This window comes from Sus scrofa, chromosome 16, assembly GCF_000003025.6.
Source record: "Sus scrofa isolate TJ Tabasco breed Duroc chromosome 16, Sscrofa11.1, whole genome shotgun sequence".
NCBI lineage: Eukaryota > Metazoa > Chordata > Mammalia > Artiodactyla > Suidae > Sus > Sus scrofa.
Window position 1 is genome coordinate 4067670 of NC_010458.4, and position 16705 is coordinate 4084374.

Genomic DNA, 16705 nt, shown 5'->3' on the forward strand with positions numbered 1-16705 from the left:
TTTAAAATTAAGTTTTCAAACATTTTATTGTTATCCAGGTCTATGAATAGAGCAAGAGGAAGGTGATCATTTAATATACAATGTCGTGTAACCTCAGTGGTGGATATTGCCTTAATATTGAGAATAAAATGTTTCATCTCCAGGAGAAAATGGGAGCTTAAAGATACACATTTTAAAAAAATTTTTTAAATTGCTATTTGATACACATTTTGAAATAAGATTATAATGCTAAATTAATAATTTTCTAAGTAGGAATTATTAACATTTTGGTTTTAAAATTTAACTCGGTTATGTAATTGAGTATGACTTACATGCCATGGTCCCCAAGAAATCAAGTCACATTTAAGACTTGGACTTTTTTAAACTACTTTTCTGGCAATCTAATGTTTTCCCAAAGGAAACTTTTTGCTGTGGTGACCATTTGAGCCTGTGGACTTCAGTGGCCTCTTTTGTGCCATATGGTGGACACTCTTCACCCCAACCCTAACTTGTCATACACAAAAGATGGCCACATTTCTGAAACTGGTCAGCGTCAAGGGTTTTACCGTATCATGTATTATCCCCTTTCCTTTCATTGTTTTGCTCTCTTCCCGTCCCATAACAAAAATTTAAACCCCTAGTTGTTTTCAGATCCCCAACTTTAAATCTTGTTTTGTTGTTATTTTCAGTTTTATTATTTTGATACTTAAAAATGTTAAGGCAGAAGTTTATTGAATTATTTTCTTAAAAAAATTATAATTTTTCTTGCTCTCACCTCTCTCTCTCTTTCCTGTTGATTGTCCTTGTGTTGGATGAATATTTCATTTTGGCTGTTAAATGTCTTCTTTTCTCACTGTATTGATTGAGCTTTATTGTTTGAATTTGTGCCTTATCCTCTCTCCAAGGAAATATAGCTCTCGGATCATTTTCAGATCTTTAAAGGCCGTATTGCAGTTTCCCTGCTGCCTTGGCAAGTTAGCGAATGTCCTTGGATACGTATCCTTGGTGGCCGTGGAAGTTAGCAAACGTTTGTGCACGGAATCCGAATGAAATGAATGTAGTGAGGCTAAAGTAATTTGAATATGCTCTTTAGGCCTCCCATTCATCAATCTCTGCTTTACCTCTTTTGTAGATCTTGAATATTTATTTATTTATTTATTGTTAAAAGTATTCTTGAATACTTTTTTATTTCCTGTAATCTCCCTTCCTGCTCTGTCGGTTTTCTTTTTGCATTTAGTTCTCCTGTTGACTTCGTTCCTTCCCCGTCCTGTTGGTCTTTGTGGGAATTTGTATTTGTGGCTGTGCAGAGAGATGCTTGTTTAGAGAACCTCCTCGGGGCAGTGGTGTTGCCATTGCACGTGGTTGTTTTGTGGATTAGAAGAGAAGACAAGAGCAGAGGCAGATATGTGTGCCCATAGCCACAGAATTCGTTTGAAGTACAGATAGAGTCATAGGCTGTTAGAACTAAGAACTGGAAGAGGAACCTTGTAAATCACTTAGATCTTGTCTGGTCTTCTCATTTTGAAGATGAGAAAACTGAGGCCAAGATTAAGGAAGTAGCTTCTGCAAAGATAATGATACTATGACAATGATTCATTTAAGTCCCTCTTGTGCAGGATCAGAATTTCTCTCCCATCTGATAAAACTAGGAAGGCAGCTGAAAGGTAACTTTAAACTACTGAAACAAGAACTAACAGTCTCTTTTTATTTTAAGTGTTTGTTGTATAGTCCCTGCGAATCTGGTTTTTGTTTGCTTTTAACCCTGACACTCATGGGTGACATCACATCTTTTACTTGAAATCTCACTGGGTTGGAACACATGGCAAGCCCTCAACCCCACAACGTTTTTTAAAAGATGGGCACACACACACACACATATCATTTTTATGTAGAGATTAAAAAAAAGGGAAAAACAGCAGAACTGATGATTGGGTGAACTGTTTATCACTACTCTGCACAAGTGGATGTAGTATGAGAACTAATAAGGCCAGCTAAGTTTTTTGAGTGCTAAGTATTTTGCAAGTCTGTTTTCACAACACTCTCTTGAGTGAGCACTCTTTTTTTTACAGGTGGATAAATTTAGGTGCTGAGAAGTGTACTCACTTTAGTTCCACAGTCTACATATGGCCAGTAAGGGCTGGAGTGAGGAGTGGTTAAACCTGACAGTCTGACTCCAGCCCTGATGCTCACTGTGAGGTCACCCACACAGCACAGGCCCTGATGTGTTTGGCAGTGAGCCAGTTACGCCTAGGGCCTGTGCGGTGCCAGTCACGGGCTGGGGTAGGTCAGGTGTTTGGGCTGAAGTGTGGGTGTGTGTAGGGTAGTCACAGAATACAGACTAGAGTGGTGGGTCAGGTCCAGATTTAGACTTCCCTGCTGCTTTGGGAGCTGTTGGAGGGTTTCCGTGGGGTGGAGGGCCTAGTGTGTTGTCTCCACCTCAGTTAGCCTTTCTCAGCACCCCTTCCTCCCTCCTGCTCCCTCTCACCCCTCCTCTTCCTCCAGCAGTGCTGAGCCACGCTGTAGGAGCTGAGTGCTTAGGGAATTGGGGGTGGGAGTCTCTCAAGGCATTCACTTAATTCCTTATTTTTTACTGACCTTGTTAACTTCTCCACTCTGTTCTGTTGTGCCTGCAGCCTCCCGCCTTGTCTTGTATGAGGATTGGGGGTGTGCTGTCCTGATGGCGTACGGGGAATTGGGGGGGCTGGTCTCTCCTGATATGGACGTGAGCCAGTTTCCTGTTTTCAGCCTGGGTGTCTCCCATACCCTCTGAAGTCCTTGGCACCCCCATTGCTGAGCCTTTCCAGGCCTCTGAGCGGTTACCTGCCTGCCCTTCCTGCAGAGGGCCCTGCACTGGCCCCGCGGCTTCCCCCGTCCTCTGTCACTCACTACCCTTTCTTCCACTTTTGGATGGTTTGGACTTTCACGAGTCTTGTGGTTTCAGTAGAGAGCTGGCATTTCTGTTTCCCATCCTTGTGTTGTGTGTGTATCTTGAGAGGAAAAGAAAGCATCTTAAAACTCTGCCCTTTATTCATCTTTGTCTAGCCCCCCCAGTGGGGTTTTCTCCCTTTCCAGGACTTAGTAGGTTCTTGTTCGCTCACTAGGTGAGACTGCAGCCTCTTGAGGGAGCTACTGTGTGAGTCTCAGCGGAAGTGTGGGGACAGCAGGGAAGTGCTCAACGGAAGGCAGTCAGGGACTAGGAGAAACCTCGGGAGGTTTTGTAGCTTTGGGGGCTTGTACTCTCCTATCTTTGTTCTTAAAGCAGCTCTTGTAAAGCCTGCTTGTGACAGGCTACAGTCCTGTATAGATACTTTCATTAGCACTCTTTCCATTCCAGGAGCTTGAGGAATCACGCTGGGCCTCACTGCTAAGACGCATGCTAAGATGCTTACAGGTGTGTTTGAGGCGTTAAAGATCGAACAGTTAAAGTGGCCTCAGAGCCAGGTAGCTGGTGTCTCATTTAAAGTACCCCCCCCCCAAATTGGAATGACAGAAACATGAGTCTAAGATAAAAGGCCATATTTTATCAGATTGTCATCATGTAATGTGAAAAAGTTAAACTTAGCATGTCTAATATATTTTTTAAGCAGCTGCATATTGTGATAAGAGGGAAAATGTCAGTGCAACACATTTTGAAATTTCTAATTTGGTGTGATTTCAGCGAGGAGGACATGTATCGTGCAGCGGATGAAATAGAAAAGGAGAAAGAATTACTTATACATGAAAGAGGGGCATCAGGTATGTTTGGAATTGCTTTATTTATAGAGTTCTTACTGTTTATAATAGAAAATGCAGTTAAATCAGTGTATCTACGTTCATAAAATACTGAGGTATACTTCCTAGAAAATATTCTTAGGCATGTGATCTTAACCTCCATGGGATTATTCATTTTGCTGAGGTATGTTTGGGGAATTCTGGTTTCCTGAGGTTTTGAAATTTTAATACAAGCACTTTCGCTGCATTCTTTACATTCATATCATCTTTGCACCCAGGAGGATTTCTTTAATCTCTTCACACCACTCTCTCAGTCCTTGATTTCCTTATATTCTTAGAGGGAGAGTTTGAGCTTGAAGAGCATTTTTCATTTCAAGCAGAAGGTCTTATTGAGAAGCTGACTCTCCGGGTCTTTGTGTGCAGAAGACCATGTCACTTTGATTGACTTATAAGAAGGAATGGTCATGGGATTGATAGCAGTAATTCTTTCCTCACTTCATGATTTTGTGTCCATGCTTCTGCTCAGTCATGCCCACCCTGTCCACCCCACCAGCCGTATCTGCCCATTGCTGCTGGGGGAGCCACTGCTCCTGGGCGCCTCTGCCGTGGGCACAGCCAGCAGGGCTGTCGGTACCGCCTTGCTTCCCTCTCGCCTCGGGCAGGAGCCAAGGGAGCCTGTGCCCATTTGGGGCGGTGCCATGGATGATGCACAGTGGCATTTTCTTGCACATCACCTGTGTACCATGTGTATTCTACTGGTTTGTTTCAAGAACTAGCTCTTTACTATATGGTTAACAAAGTTTTTTATGTGTAATTAGGAATTAAAGATACAAAGTGGGGTTTTTGATCATAATCTTCTAGTCTTCCTCACAAAGCTTTGGTGGAACTTTTCGCTGTGGTGGCCGAGGGGGATGGTCTCTGTCGTGGTCCAGCAGAGTGTGTTCTGGTCCTCCATAAACTTCAGAGTTCACTTTGGGTTCAGTCCTTATCAATCATGTTCCTGAGGCCCAAGTGGTCTTGAGCTGGTTGCTGCTGCACTCTCGCCAACTCTGCAGGCTCTCTGGTGGAGTTGTCGTCTGTCCCCCGGTGATGCACTCTGCAGGCACTCTAGCCTTTCAGTGGGCCTTGCTGCTCCCAGCTTTAGTCTGCGCTGGGAATGGATCCCGTTACACTCTGCCTCTCCATCCTTCTGGGTTCTTTGTCCTTCCTGAAATGACGTCTTGTGCAAGTGCCTCCAGTGGGAAGCTCTGTTTGTTTGGAGATTTCTTTATTTCACCTTGTCTCTTGAATAACTGTAGAGGAATAGTTGTTTCCTCTAATTTTTTTTGAAGATTTTATTCCATTGTCTTTTGGTTTCTGTTGTAGGTGAAAGTGCTGCAGTCGGTCTGACCCTTGGTGATCTGTCTCTCCCCCATCTCTCTCTCTCTGATGTTCTGTAGTTTCTCTTTGAGGTCTCTTAAGTGTGAATTTTTTTTTTCAACATTTTGCTTAGGATCTTTTTTTTTTTTTTTTTTGACTTTTTTTAATCTGAGGATGCCTAGTTTTCTTCAGTTCAGGAGAATTCTCAGCCATTATCTTTTTGAATATTTCATTTTTTCTGTTCTTTATTTACCTCTTCCTAAACTCTAATTAGGTGTTTGCTTGCTCTCATTCAGTCATCTAGGGCCCTCAGTTATGCACCTTTTCAAATATTTTCTGACTTTTAGCGTCTGTTGCATTCTGGACTGTTTCTTTTGAAATTTCAGAAAAGTTTTCTTTTTCTTTCTTTTTTTGGAAAAATTCTGTTTTCCCTCCAAATTTGCTTGGTCTTTATTGATAGTGTATTGCTCTTTGCTCATGTTTTGATTCCTACTTTTATTTTTTAAGACATTTTAAACATACTCTTTTGGGCCTGATAATTCCATTATCTGAAAGTCCTGGCAGGTCTGATTGTGCCAGTTGCCGTTTTTACTTATTTCTTTTTCCTTCCAAGTCTGGGTTCTAAGCTCAGCCTCTGTGTATCTTTAGAGTGAGTACAGCTGTCTTGAGTGTGAGCAGATTTGGCCTTGTTTCTACAAGGTACTGAGGGAGTCACCTGCCTTGAGCCACTTTGGGTTAATTTCTGGGCTTGAGTTTTCAGGGTCTTGCAGCTAATGTAAAGTCCCTCACACCCTGTCCTTGTGAGAGAGCCAGCCTCTGGTTATACATGCTTGTTGAGACTTTCTCTCTGCCCAAGTCAGAGACCAGGCCAAGGCAGAAAGTTTTCTCATCCTGTCTCTTTGTTAGTGAAAAGGTTTTTTTCACCTAGTCCAGGGGTCAGCAAACTATGGCTTTTAGGCAAATTTGACATGCCACCAGGCTTTGACATAAAAGTTTATTGGAAGCTCTTAGTTTACATATAGCTCATGGTGATTTTCACACACATGTGCAGTGAAGTTGAGTGATTGTGACAGAACTCTTACAGCCCTCAAGGCCTATGTTACTTACCCTCTGGCCCACTAGAGAAAAAGTTTGTGATTCTCACCCTAGCCTATTGATTGCGAGTCCCAGCGTTCTGGAGGGGTTCACTTTTAACTTCCCATCCTCCCGGGGACTGTGTCTTTGTCTTTGTCACCATTTGGTTATTTTCAGCTTTCCCCTTCGTGTTCTTTTGTGGTATTTTATGTTCTTTCCTGGACACAGTAATCAGGCTGTATTGTATACAATTAGACAAAAAAGGAACTGTTGTATGCTTTAAGCCACTTGAGGTCAGATGTGTCCATCCTGCGTGTCCAGCTTCCAGCATGCAGTGGCTGTTGGAATCCTCCTCCCAAAGAACAGCAGCGGGTGGGAAGGAAAGTACAGTGTTGATGCTGTCAGTGTGCAAGCACCCATTTTCCCACCGTCACTTCCTCACCCAGGCCTCTGATGCAGCACAGGATTGCGGCGTGTGGCTTGGTCTCCTAGCCTGAGGAGGTGGGGGCCCATGCTGCCCTGGCCAGGGACCAGGTCTTATCTTGGTGAGCACAGGAAAGAGGACTGCAAGCGGGGAGAGCAGCAAGGCTGGACTTTCTTCCTGGGAGGACCTTCCTGAGCTAGAAGCGTAGTCTGCCTGGTGGGAGAACAAGGCCCAATGAATGTCCTTGACTCTGAACATCTGTAGTTTCTCGGGCTTTGTGGGGAGGTGAGTGGAAAGGCGATAAAAGGGATCTCTTCCCCTGCAAATAGACAGATGTGTTTCTTGACTTTAAACAATGAATTGTCTTAGTTTGAGGGTTGGCTGTGCAGCTTTGGTATTTGTGGTCTCCCTATATTATGCTTCAGGGGTCTCTTTCACCATTAAGCCAATCCTGACTTAGCCACAGACAAAAGTACCTGTGTTATCAGAGAATGTGTTATTTTCCCTTCTGTATAAAAGGTTTATTTTCCTTATGAAGGGATTCACCATGAGATTTAAAAAAAATAGGTGGTTCTTAAACTCTTTTTTTTAAAAATTGATTTACCTAAACTGGAAGGAGGGCTTGGGGCCCCTCCTATGTGTCTCCGTCCCCGCAGCCATCCCACCCTGTGTGGTGAATGCTTGTGGTCCTTCCTTCTTCGTGGTCTGGAAACCCATTCAGGACAGAACCTGGGGCTTTATTGTCTTCATGTCCCCTGTTCCCAGCTCACTGCTTGGCATACATTAGACATGCAGTCAGTTTTTTTTCAGTTGAGCTGAATATCACATCTTTATTTTAGGTACAGCTTCCTCCAGAGTAAATATGTTGTGTATGTTCTGTGTTTATATTCTAATTTCTTTGATAACATTTACTTCTTTAATATTTTAAAAGGAAGTCAAGATATGTCTGAGAATTTACCTTTTTTCTTCCTGAAACACACACACACGCGTGTGTGTCTGCATATGCACATGCCGCAAAATCAAACCCCAGACTTCATCTATTAAACAAGGAAAATCTAAAGGCCATGTTTTTACTCTGTCATTTGTCTGATCATAAGTTGTATTTTTAATCTGGAGGGGATGTTTTATTAGAGTCAAGGTCTGTGGTTCAGCTAATGTTGAGAGCTCTGTTATTTTCTGCCTGATTATCAACAGTTTGTAGCCTTTTGGGATCAGGGCTGGATATAACTAAAGACAAATATACTTTTTTAATAGAGGAGTCATCTCTTGGTGTAGTGGATGTAATCACAACTCTTTAAATGTATCTTCTCGTAGCTCAGACTGCTGCGTGGTTAATTTGAACATTATTCATAGACACCTGGGTCAGTGTGGTTTCAGGTGCTGAGGAAGCAGCCAAGAAACAAAACAAACCCCTGCCCTCAAGGAACTCATGTCTTGCTGTGTGCGTGTGCGAGTGTGTGTATAAGGGTTGGTGGGGGGACAGGGTGCAGAAAAAGAAACATGCATCAGTACCAGGAAGAAAAACAAAACCATGCAAGGGGAATAGAGTAAGGTTTGTGTGAGACGTTTTGATATCAGGTGTCAGTATTGGAAGTGAGCAGAGACCTGCAGGGAGTGAGGAGCAGGTACCTTGCAGGTAGGACAGGAGCATCAGTGGCAGGATTCTGCATATTTTGAGAATGAAGTGAGTAAGAAAGTAACCCACAGGTAAAGCAGAACCATTATTTTGATTATGCTTTGTTTCATTATTTTCCCCTCCCCCTTTTGAATTTTTTTTAACAGAACCCAGATTAAGTGTAGCTCCTGAAATGGATATCATGGACTACTGCAAAAAAGAATGGAGAGGAAATACACAAAAAGCAACATGTATGAAAAAGGTATGATGCCTGGATTCACGTATTTCAAGTCTTTCCAATAGTCTTATTTAATAATGAATTATTTAATATGTCCTTCTGTATTTTCAGATGTTATGACAACTATGGAACTATTGGTGTTCTAATTTTAGAGATGAGGAGACAGGCTCCAAAGATAAGGGACTTGCTTGAAGTCACAGTATTAATATAGAATCATCAGTTATTCAGTAACTTGATTTCTTTGCAAAACACATAAATGAGTGCTGTTCAGAGTTTGTCCTCTTAGGGTCATTTGGGAATGCCCTCAGTTGTCATACATTGCTGTCCCCCCTCGGATTTATTTTCATGTCTTCCAGTCCTAGGCGGCCTGGTCCCTCCTGCACATCCTAGGCAGAGGGATCTGCAGCCGCTTCCTTTGTGTCCCAGGGGCTTCCCCCTTTCAGTCCCTTTGCAGTTGCATAGATTGGTGACCCTAGTGTGGTCCTTCTGAGGCTGTGGGACCTCAGGAATTCCCATGACACGATCCCGCTGTGATTGGGCTGGGTCATTGCTCAGGTCAAACACTGCACAGCTAGTCAACAGCACGCCCTCTTGGTTCCCCCTCAGATGGATGCTGAAGCCAACATGCCATAGTAGGTTGAAGTTACTGCTACTCTTTTTTTTTTTTTTTTTGTCTTTTTTGTCTTTTGTCTTTTGTCTTGTTGTTGTTGTTGCTATTTCTTGGGCCGCTCCTGTGGCATATGGAGGTTCCCAGGCTAGGGGTTGAATCGGAGCTGTAGCCACCGGCCTAGGCCAGAGCCACAGCAACGCGAGATCCGAGCCGCGTCTGCAACCTACACCACAGCTCACGGCAACGCCGGATCGTTAACCCACTGAGCAAGGGCAGGGACCGAACCCGCAACCTCATGGTTCCTAGTCAGATTCGTTAACCACTGCGCCACGACGGGAACTCCGAAGTTACTGCTACTCTTGACCCTTGAACAATACAGCTTTCAACTGCTCGGGCCCATTTATACACAGATTTTTTTTCACTAAAGATGTACTATAGTACTGTATGATCCATGGATGTGGAGGGCTGAAAATAAAGTTACACGTGGATTTTTCACAGAGTTGGGAGTCAGCGCCCCAAACCACCCTTCACTGCCAAGTTGTTCAGTGGTCAACTATATTTGAATTTTTCTGAGATACAGAAATGGCAGTTTCACCTTAGCACATCTACCATCTCTTATAATTTATGGATTCTATCCTTTGCTCATTTTTCTCTTGGGATTATTTACATTATGAGTTTGAATAGACCTCTGGTATATTGGAAATGTTAATCTGTCATACTTGATTAAAATATCTTTAACTTTTTTTCGTTAAAATTTTGTTTAGAACTGTACTGTTTAGGATTTAAAATTGTCAAACATCTGAATACATTTCTTCCCATCCTCAGAGTTTCATTTTGTAGAAAATGTTGTACACCTTTCAGCAGGCTGCCCCTACCTGCCCTGAAATGGGCTGGCCTTACTGGGAATGTCGCTGCCACTCTGGAAGCTCTGAGTGCACATGTCAACCCTGCTCCCTGCAGGTCTGGACTGCAGACTCTTTGTGTCTCGGGCGCTTGTATGGACTGCAGTCACGAAGTGCTTGGGACTCAGTTCCTGCCAGAGGTTAAGAACATTTTGATTTGGGGGGCCATCTGCTGAATGTGCATATTGGCCACTTGTAGATTTTTTTCTAAAAACCTCCAGCTCTGTATCAAAGTGGATACCAGAGGTCAGCTATCTAAACACTTTTCTCATCTTCCCCAGAAATGCTTTCACCGACTTACAGTTTTACTTTTTGACCTCAGTCCCTTTAAAGGATCTGTTTTAACAGTTGGCAACAGTAAACAGAGATGTTTACTAACTTAACCAAATATTCCGTGTTTTGAAACTCATGCTGAAATCGTTCCTCTGTGATTTTAGTTTGAGGTAAAGATGTGACCCTGTAGTTGGGCTCTTCAGTGCCCAAATAATTAAAGGCACATCAGTTAGAAAAACATCCCATGGGGATCCATGTGGTGATTGGAGCATTTCTGGACCAAGACCATCTTGGACCCAGTTACAGTTTAGTACTTATTTGTTTAATTGTTTTGTTTTGGATATTCTTTTGAAAGTAAGTGCATATAAATTAATTTAAAAAGTTTGGGTCACCTCTGAAATAGAATGAGTGAAGTATGCATTTGGAGAGGTGCAGTTGCTGTTGAACTAGCCAGCATGAGTATTTGGGATGTAGCTAGGGGTTCACCAGAGGGAAGAGGTGCATATTAGTAGGCGTGTGAGTCTGCTTGACGGGCTCGTATATTGATTGCAGTGGTTGGGCCACTAAATAAAAATGCGACTCTCAAAATTTGGTTACTGGAAAGACATACTATCATATCTGCCTAGAACATCTTCCTGAATGCTGAGAACAGCTAATACCAAGGGTACAGTGCTTGGACACAGGATGACTGTCTGCATGGTGCCCGTCCCGTGGTGAGGGTGGCACTCCTTCCTTTGTGTAGAGGTGTGTGGGAAGCAGGGTTTCTAGTGACTGTTGAGGAAGGGCAGGACCAGTGAAAGGGCCGCCAGGCTGGGGGCGAGTGACCTGGGGAAGCTGAGAAGTCGATTCTGGTGCCTGGGCAGTGTCCAGTGGGGAACTCAGTCGTCGGTGCCTATGGAGCAGGTCACTGGGATTTTAGGGTGTCCTTTTTCGGAGGTATGCTTCAGAAAGATCCATTTGGATGGCTGTATTTGAGTGGCTGGGCAGGCCACTGAGCGTTTTCACTTCCTTGTTTCACTTCCAGGCTGAACAAGGATGACACTTAAATTTACTTTAAGAAAAGTCTAATAGATTTGTCCAGGCACCTCCTAGCATGTAGATTTTTAAAATATATTCCATGGAAATTTGGGATTTGGGGGTGTTATTTTTAATATGGAGTTATAAGCTAGGTACGTCTCTCTTTTCTTTCCTGTCTGTTCATTAAAGAGCTTGGGGTCAATTTAAAAACAGGTTAAAGCCTTCAGAATGTTGATTATTAATAAGTGAATGTTAAAATTGCTTAGAATGGGACATATTACTCCAACTTTGGGGGTGACTGGTGTTTTAATAATACTTGGTATATTATTTTATATGTTCTAATGTATTGCATCTGCTACATATGCTGATATTTTGTATAATACTAACATTGGTTAATTCCTTTTGATTAATAAAAAAAGGAATTCGAATATCTATATGAAAGACTCAGCCAGTGTTGTTTCCATTCTTCCAGTGATGGGGGGCACATTTTTCCCACAGAAATAAAGTTATCCCCACTGTCTGAAGTCAGCAACGATCATTTTGAATTTTGTGATGCTTCCACCCAGGGCTACGAGGAGGTGTCTCAGAAATTCACCTCCATAAGACGAGTCCGTGGAGATAATTACTGCGCGCTGAGGGCCACGCTGTTCCAGGCCATGAGCCAGCCGGCGGCGCTGCCCTCCTGGCTGGAGGACCCGGAGCTCACGCTGGTACGCTGCTGCTGCAGGTTTGAGTCTGCAATGTTTCCAGTCGTTTCTGAGAGAAAGACTGTCCTCGCCCATGCGTGTGCTGCTGCTGTCTGCAGGGTGACGTCAGCGTGTGGGTGTGTTCGGTTTTGTGTGACTCGGTGATTTTGCATAGTAAAGCAACCCCAAATGGTTGGTATTTCCCAGAAGAGGAAGGTGGTAAAATATATTTGCTACTGCAGCTGAATAAGGGAGCAGGTATTTAGGGTTCGTACAAGGCACTGAGGGCAGAATGCCTTGAATGTAGGACTCAGTACCAGGTGGGCTTGTATGTATTTTACCTGAGAACCTGCTGAGAGGTTTTTGAAGGCACATCTCTCTGCTTCTGGCTCCAGTTCAAGAAATCAGCCCATCTGCATAGCATTAGAAGGACTGGCTTATTGGGCAGCAGCACAGCAACACTAGAAGAGGAATGGTTAAGGTCAGCCTGGGAGAGGCTCCCTGGAGGGAAGAGGTGAGGTCAGGGGCTCTGTCCCATGCCTGGCCCTCTTTGGTGTTTTAAATCTGCAGCCTGGTGGTAACACCCCAGGAAGTCAGGTTATCAGTGTGTTATATATCCATGATACACATCAACTGAGGTCATGTCATAGGTTGGATGATAGACTATCCCAGAAGAGTTTGGTGGGCAGGTGTGATTGAGCAGAACTCACCATATAACATTAACTGGAAGAAATTTGGAAACCCTGTGCTTATATTAAAACACAGCAAAGGAGTTTCCATCGTGGCTCAGTGGTTAATGAACCAGACTAGCATCCGTGAGAACAGGGATTTGATCCCTGACCTTGCTCAGTGGGTTAAGGATCTGGCATTGCCGTGAGCTGTGATGTAGGTTGCAGACACGGCTCAGATCCCGCATTACTGCGGCTGTGGTGTAGGCCAGAGGTTTAGCTGCGATTAGACTCCTAGCCCGGGAACCTCCATATTCTGCAGGTGCAGCCCTAAAAAGACAAAACAAAACAAAACAAAGCAAAAAACACACCCACGGCCAAAAACCAAAACCCAGAGTGCTAGCTGTGGGAATCTGCCTTGCCTGCAACTTATAAGGGGGGAAAAAGTCAGGATTTTAATTGATTACAGGCCCACCATGAGCCCACCTGTGTGATGGCCTTTGTGTGAACAAAGCCCTGTTTTAAAAGGAATGCTTCTAAAGCATGGGCAGGGGTGGTCCTGTCTTGAACATGGCTGGTCAGATCCCATCTTAAGGACCCAGTGCATCTCTGCACCTGTACCCTCAGTACAGGTGGGTGTGTGCCCAGGGTGATTCATCTCATTTTGAGAACAGTTGAAGAAGCTGGGTGTTTGCCTTTAGAATAAGGACTTTTAGGGGCTGCTGGTTGGCAGCTAAGCTAATTAGAGGTCTGTTACGTGGACAGGGGATCTCACACCCTCGAAGGGCAAAACCAGGCCCATTGCTGGAGGACACTGCCTGTCTGTCAAGTGATGAACTATTTTATAATCCAGGGTGAAGGTAGTACACTTGTAAAAATTGCCTAAATGCTATCTGTGAAAGATACTTTCTTCTAATCAAAGATGGGTCTTAAGAAAGCAGGTTTCTCGGAATTAACTTATAAAGAGGCAGAAGAAATTGATACAGTGGCCTGTTTTTAGCTTGGCACATCATCATTTTTGTTAGTACTGCAACACTTCAGAATTATTGGTCAGTCAGATAGATGCCTGTGGGTATAAGACACTGCTGGGGAAACAGACACAGGTGGACTCACCGTATTTTGCTCTAACTTCTGTTTGGCAACCATAACCTATAGATTGTGACATAGAATCCTCCTTAATTTTAGGCTGAGTTTTCTTTCGAGCCTTTTGCTTTAAGGGGCTGCTTGGATTTATGGACTTAATTGATGTAATGAATTTGAATTTTTATGCTTTCCAAGAAACTCTGGTGCAATTAGTGTTCCCCATGAATAAACATAAAAAACACTCCCCATAAAAGTAAAACACAATGTCCCTTTTATTTTACTAACAGGATACATTTGAGTAAGATCATCTGCCATATTAAAAAGAATCTGGGTAGACTGTGCTTCCTTTCTGATCAGTGTGAGAATAGGTTGCATGTATGAGCTGTGGGGCTGTGAGGTGATTTTCCTGACTTAATTTGAGTCATGTGGAAATTCTCAAGCACTCTAATTTTTTCCCTTTTCTCTATGTATCAGCCAACAAATAGGTGTTTCTCTTGGGAGCACAATCTAATTAGTTGGTCACAGTGGTATTGTTTTTGTCATCTAACCTTTATTGATGCCAGGAGGCCAGTGTTAGAGAAAAAGCGCATCATACCTGCCTGTAAGTTATAGTGTGAAAATTTGTTAACCTTTTTTTGCTCTCATTCAACTAGCAGACTTGTCCTGGTGTTGACTTTTTGATGCCCCCCCCCCAACTCTCCTTTATTTGAGCACTTTCTTGACAGGGTCTCTTTTGTTGTGTGTCTTGTGCAGATGCTGGGTGCACCACATACCTCTTATTCAAGGTGCCAGTGCAGTAAGGGGCACACAGGCTTGCTTATGGCACTTTGCCATTTTTTATTTACGAACTCCTTTTCAACCATCTCCCAGTTGTCACGCACACCCTTCTATGGCTACCATTCTACCCCTGTTCTCGTTCTGGCCCTTCCCACAGGTCTTCCCTCAGGAAGTCTGCACTGACAAGGGTCTTGCGAATGGAAGAAGTTGAGGTGGAACCAAGTGCGAACACAGATGGGTGGTGAGGCCCAGAGGCTGGCGGGGCTCCCATGGTGGTAGGGTACCTGGACGCCCTCACCCCGGGAACGGAGTCTCTCCATCACTAGATACTATTTGTGCAACATTAATAGTAAACACCTTAATATTTAATGCTTAATATTTAATGCTTCAGACAAGCAGATCAAGTGATACTTAACTGTTTTTACAAAACAAGAACATCTTACAGGAATTGTGGTATGAAAGTCTCTATGCCCATTCCCTACCCATCTTCTTACTAAATCTGAATAACTTGCATCCTGTCATATTAATTAAACCATGCTTGCTTGGTTTAAATTATTGGGGTTTAAAAGGGGGTTGGCTTGCTATTATAAACACAATAACCGTCTGACAATAAGTCTGTCTCAGTTTACCTTGATCCTTGTCTTTCTGAATTGCAGAGGGCCTCTACTGACCACTGCCCTGAGTCTAATGACAGTCATATGTCCTGGTGTCCCTGGGGCTTTTAGAAGTCTTGGGAGCACTGACTACTTCTGGGGGCACAGAAAGGCTGCTGTCTGCAGGAAAGTTGGAGGGAATCTGGTTTCAGCATTTTTAGGGCTCTGTGGTAACCCCCCTCTTCAGCTTTGGGGACTAGGCAGGTCCTGGGACACCTAAGGTTATATGTGAAGCTGTAGAGCCAGAACCAGCCTTGGCCCATAGCCTGCAGGCTGCATGCTGTGCTAAACAGCCGTGGACCTCAGCATGCATTTCAAGAATTCAGTGAGCCTAGGGAAGCCACGTGCCCTATAGCTGGCTGTATCTGCCTCCATTTATATTTGTAGAGATGTTCTCTGTAGCATTTTGCCATCTTCCCTCTCTCCTAGAACATGCTTGATTTCAGGACATTAAGGGGAAATGGGAGGTTTAGACTGAGACCCTCCCCTTAATCTGAGCTCAGTGGGAGAGAGCCATGCCGTGCTTTCTGCTGCTGCGCTGCTCTTCAGGCCTTGCTCCCTTCATTGCTCCTCTGACAGCTCAGCTTCCCGTCACCTCCTGTCATTGTACCTGGGTTCCTTGTGTGTGTCTCCTGCTTCTGTCCAGATCCCAGTCTCTGTGTTTGACTATAGTCAAAGCATCTGACCTTGACCTTGAATATGGTGCGGTCTGGCTATTCTTAAAGTTGGGCATTACCTGGGTCTCCAGGAGGTGATGTCCTTTGGGGCCGGGGCCTTTGGTTTCCAAATTCTCTAAGTTTTAGAATGTCTTTAAGTGGGTGGGACTTGTGACAGTGTTTGCTTCAAGTGCGATAGACTGTGTAGCAAACCTCATTTTACGAGTTGGTTTGGGGAAGACAAATTGTGTTATTTGCTGCCCCTTTAATCATGGTGCTGATTTCAAGAATTATGGAGACTTGTAGGAGTCCCCTGGTGGCACAGCAGGTTGAGAATTCAGTGTTGTTGCTGCTGTGGCATGAGTTCGATCCCTGGCCCTGGAATTTCTGTATGCCATGGGTGTGGCCAAAAAGAAAAAAGAAAAGAAAAGCATCAGGGACACTTGTAGAGAAAATAGGCTCTTTTTATAGTTTAGTCACAAGTGAAATTATGCTTAAGCTAGTTCTTTTTTTTTTTTTTTTTTTTTTTTTTTTTTGTCTTTTTGCTATTTCTTGGGCCGCTCCTGTGGCATATGGAGGTTCCCAGGCTATGGGTCTAATAGGAGCTGTAGCCACCAGCCTACGCCAGAGCTACAGCAATGTGGGATCCAAGCTGCATCTGCAACCTACACCACAGCTCACAGCAACGCTGGATCCTTAACGCACTGAGCAAGGCCGGGGATCAAACCTGCAACCTCATGGTTCCTAGTTGGATTCATTAACCACTGAGCCACGACGGGAATTCCTACTTAAGCTAATTATCTACTTTGTTAAGTATTTCCCATTGTTTCTTGTTTAAATCTTGTTTCTTCCTCAGCTCTCCCTAACTCTTAAAGAAGTCTGAATGTGTGTGTGTGTGTAGTGTAAGAAAATGACTATGTGTATGTCGTGTGTCATGACTCCCTGAAAGCATTTGAAGATAGATCTTTTTCATCTGAGTA

The 16705-nt window shown here is 43.7% G+C and overlaps 1 protein-coding gene across 2 annotated transcripts in view; it reads left to right on the top strand.

Annotated features, from left to right (window-relative positions):
* Window positions 1-16705, top strand: part of OTULIN (OTU deubiquitinase with linear linkage specificity) — a 34076-nt gene that overhangs the window by 4633 nt on the left and 12738 nt on the right. The window contains exons 2-4 of one of the 2 annotated variants that reach the window (XM_003133841.4): window positions 3638-3714; window positions 8330-8424; window positions 11769-11912. In XM_003133841.4, coding sequence (XP_003133889.1) covers window positions 3638-3714; window positions 8330-8424; window positions 11769-11912 — 316 coding nt within the window. The remainder of the gene's footprint in view (window positions 1-3637; window positions 3715-8329; window positions 8425-11768; window positions 11913-16705) is intronic. The other variant, XM_013984697.2, reaches the window with a different exon arrangement.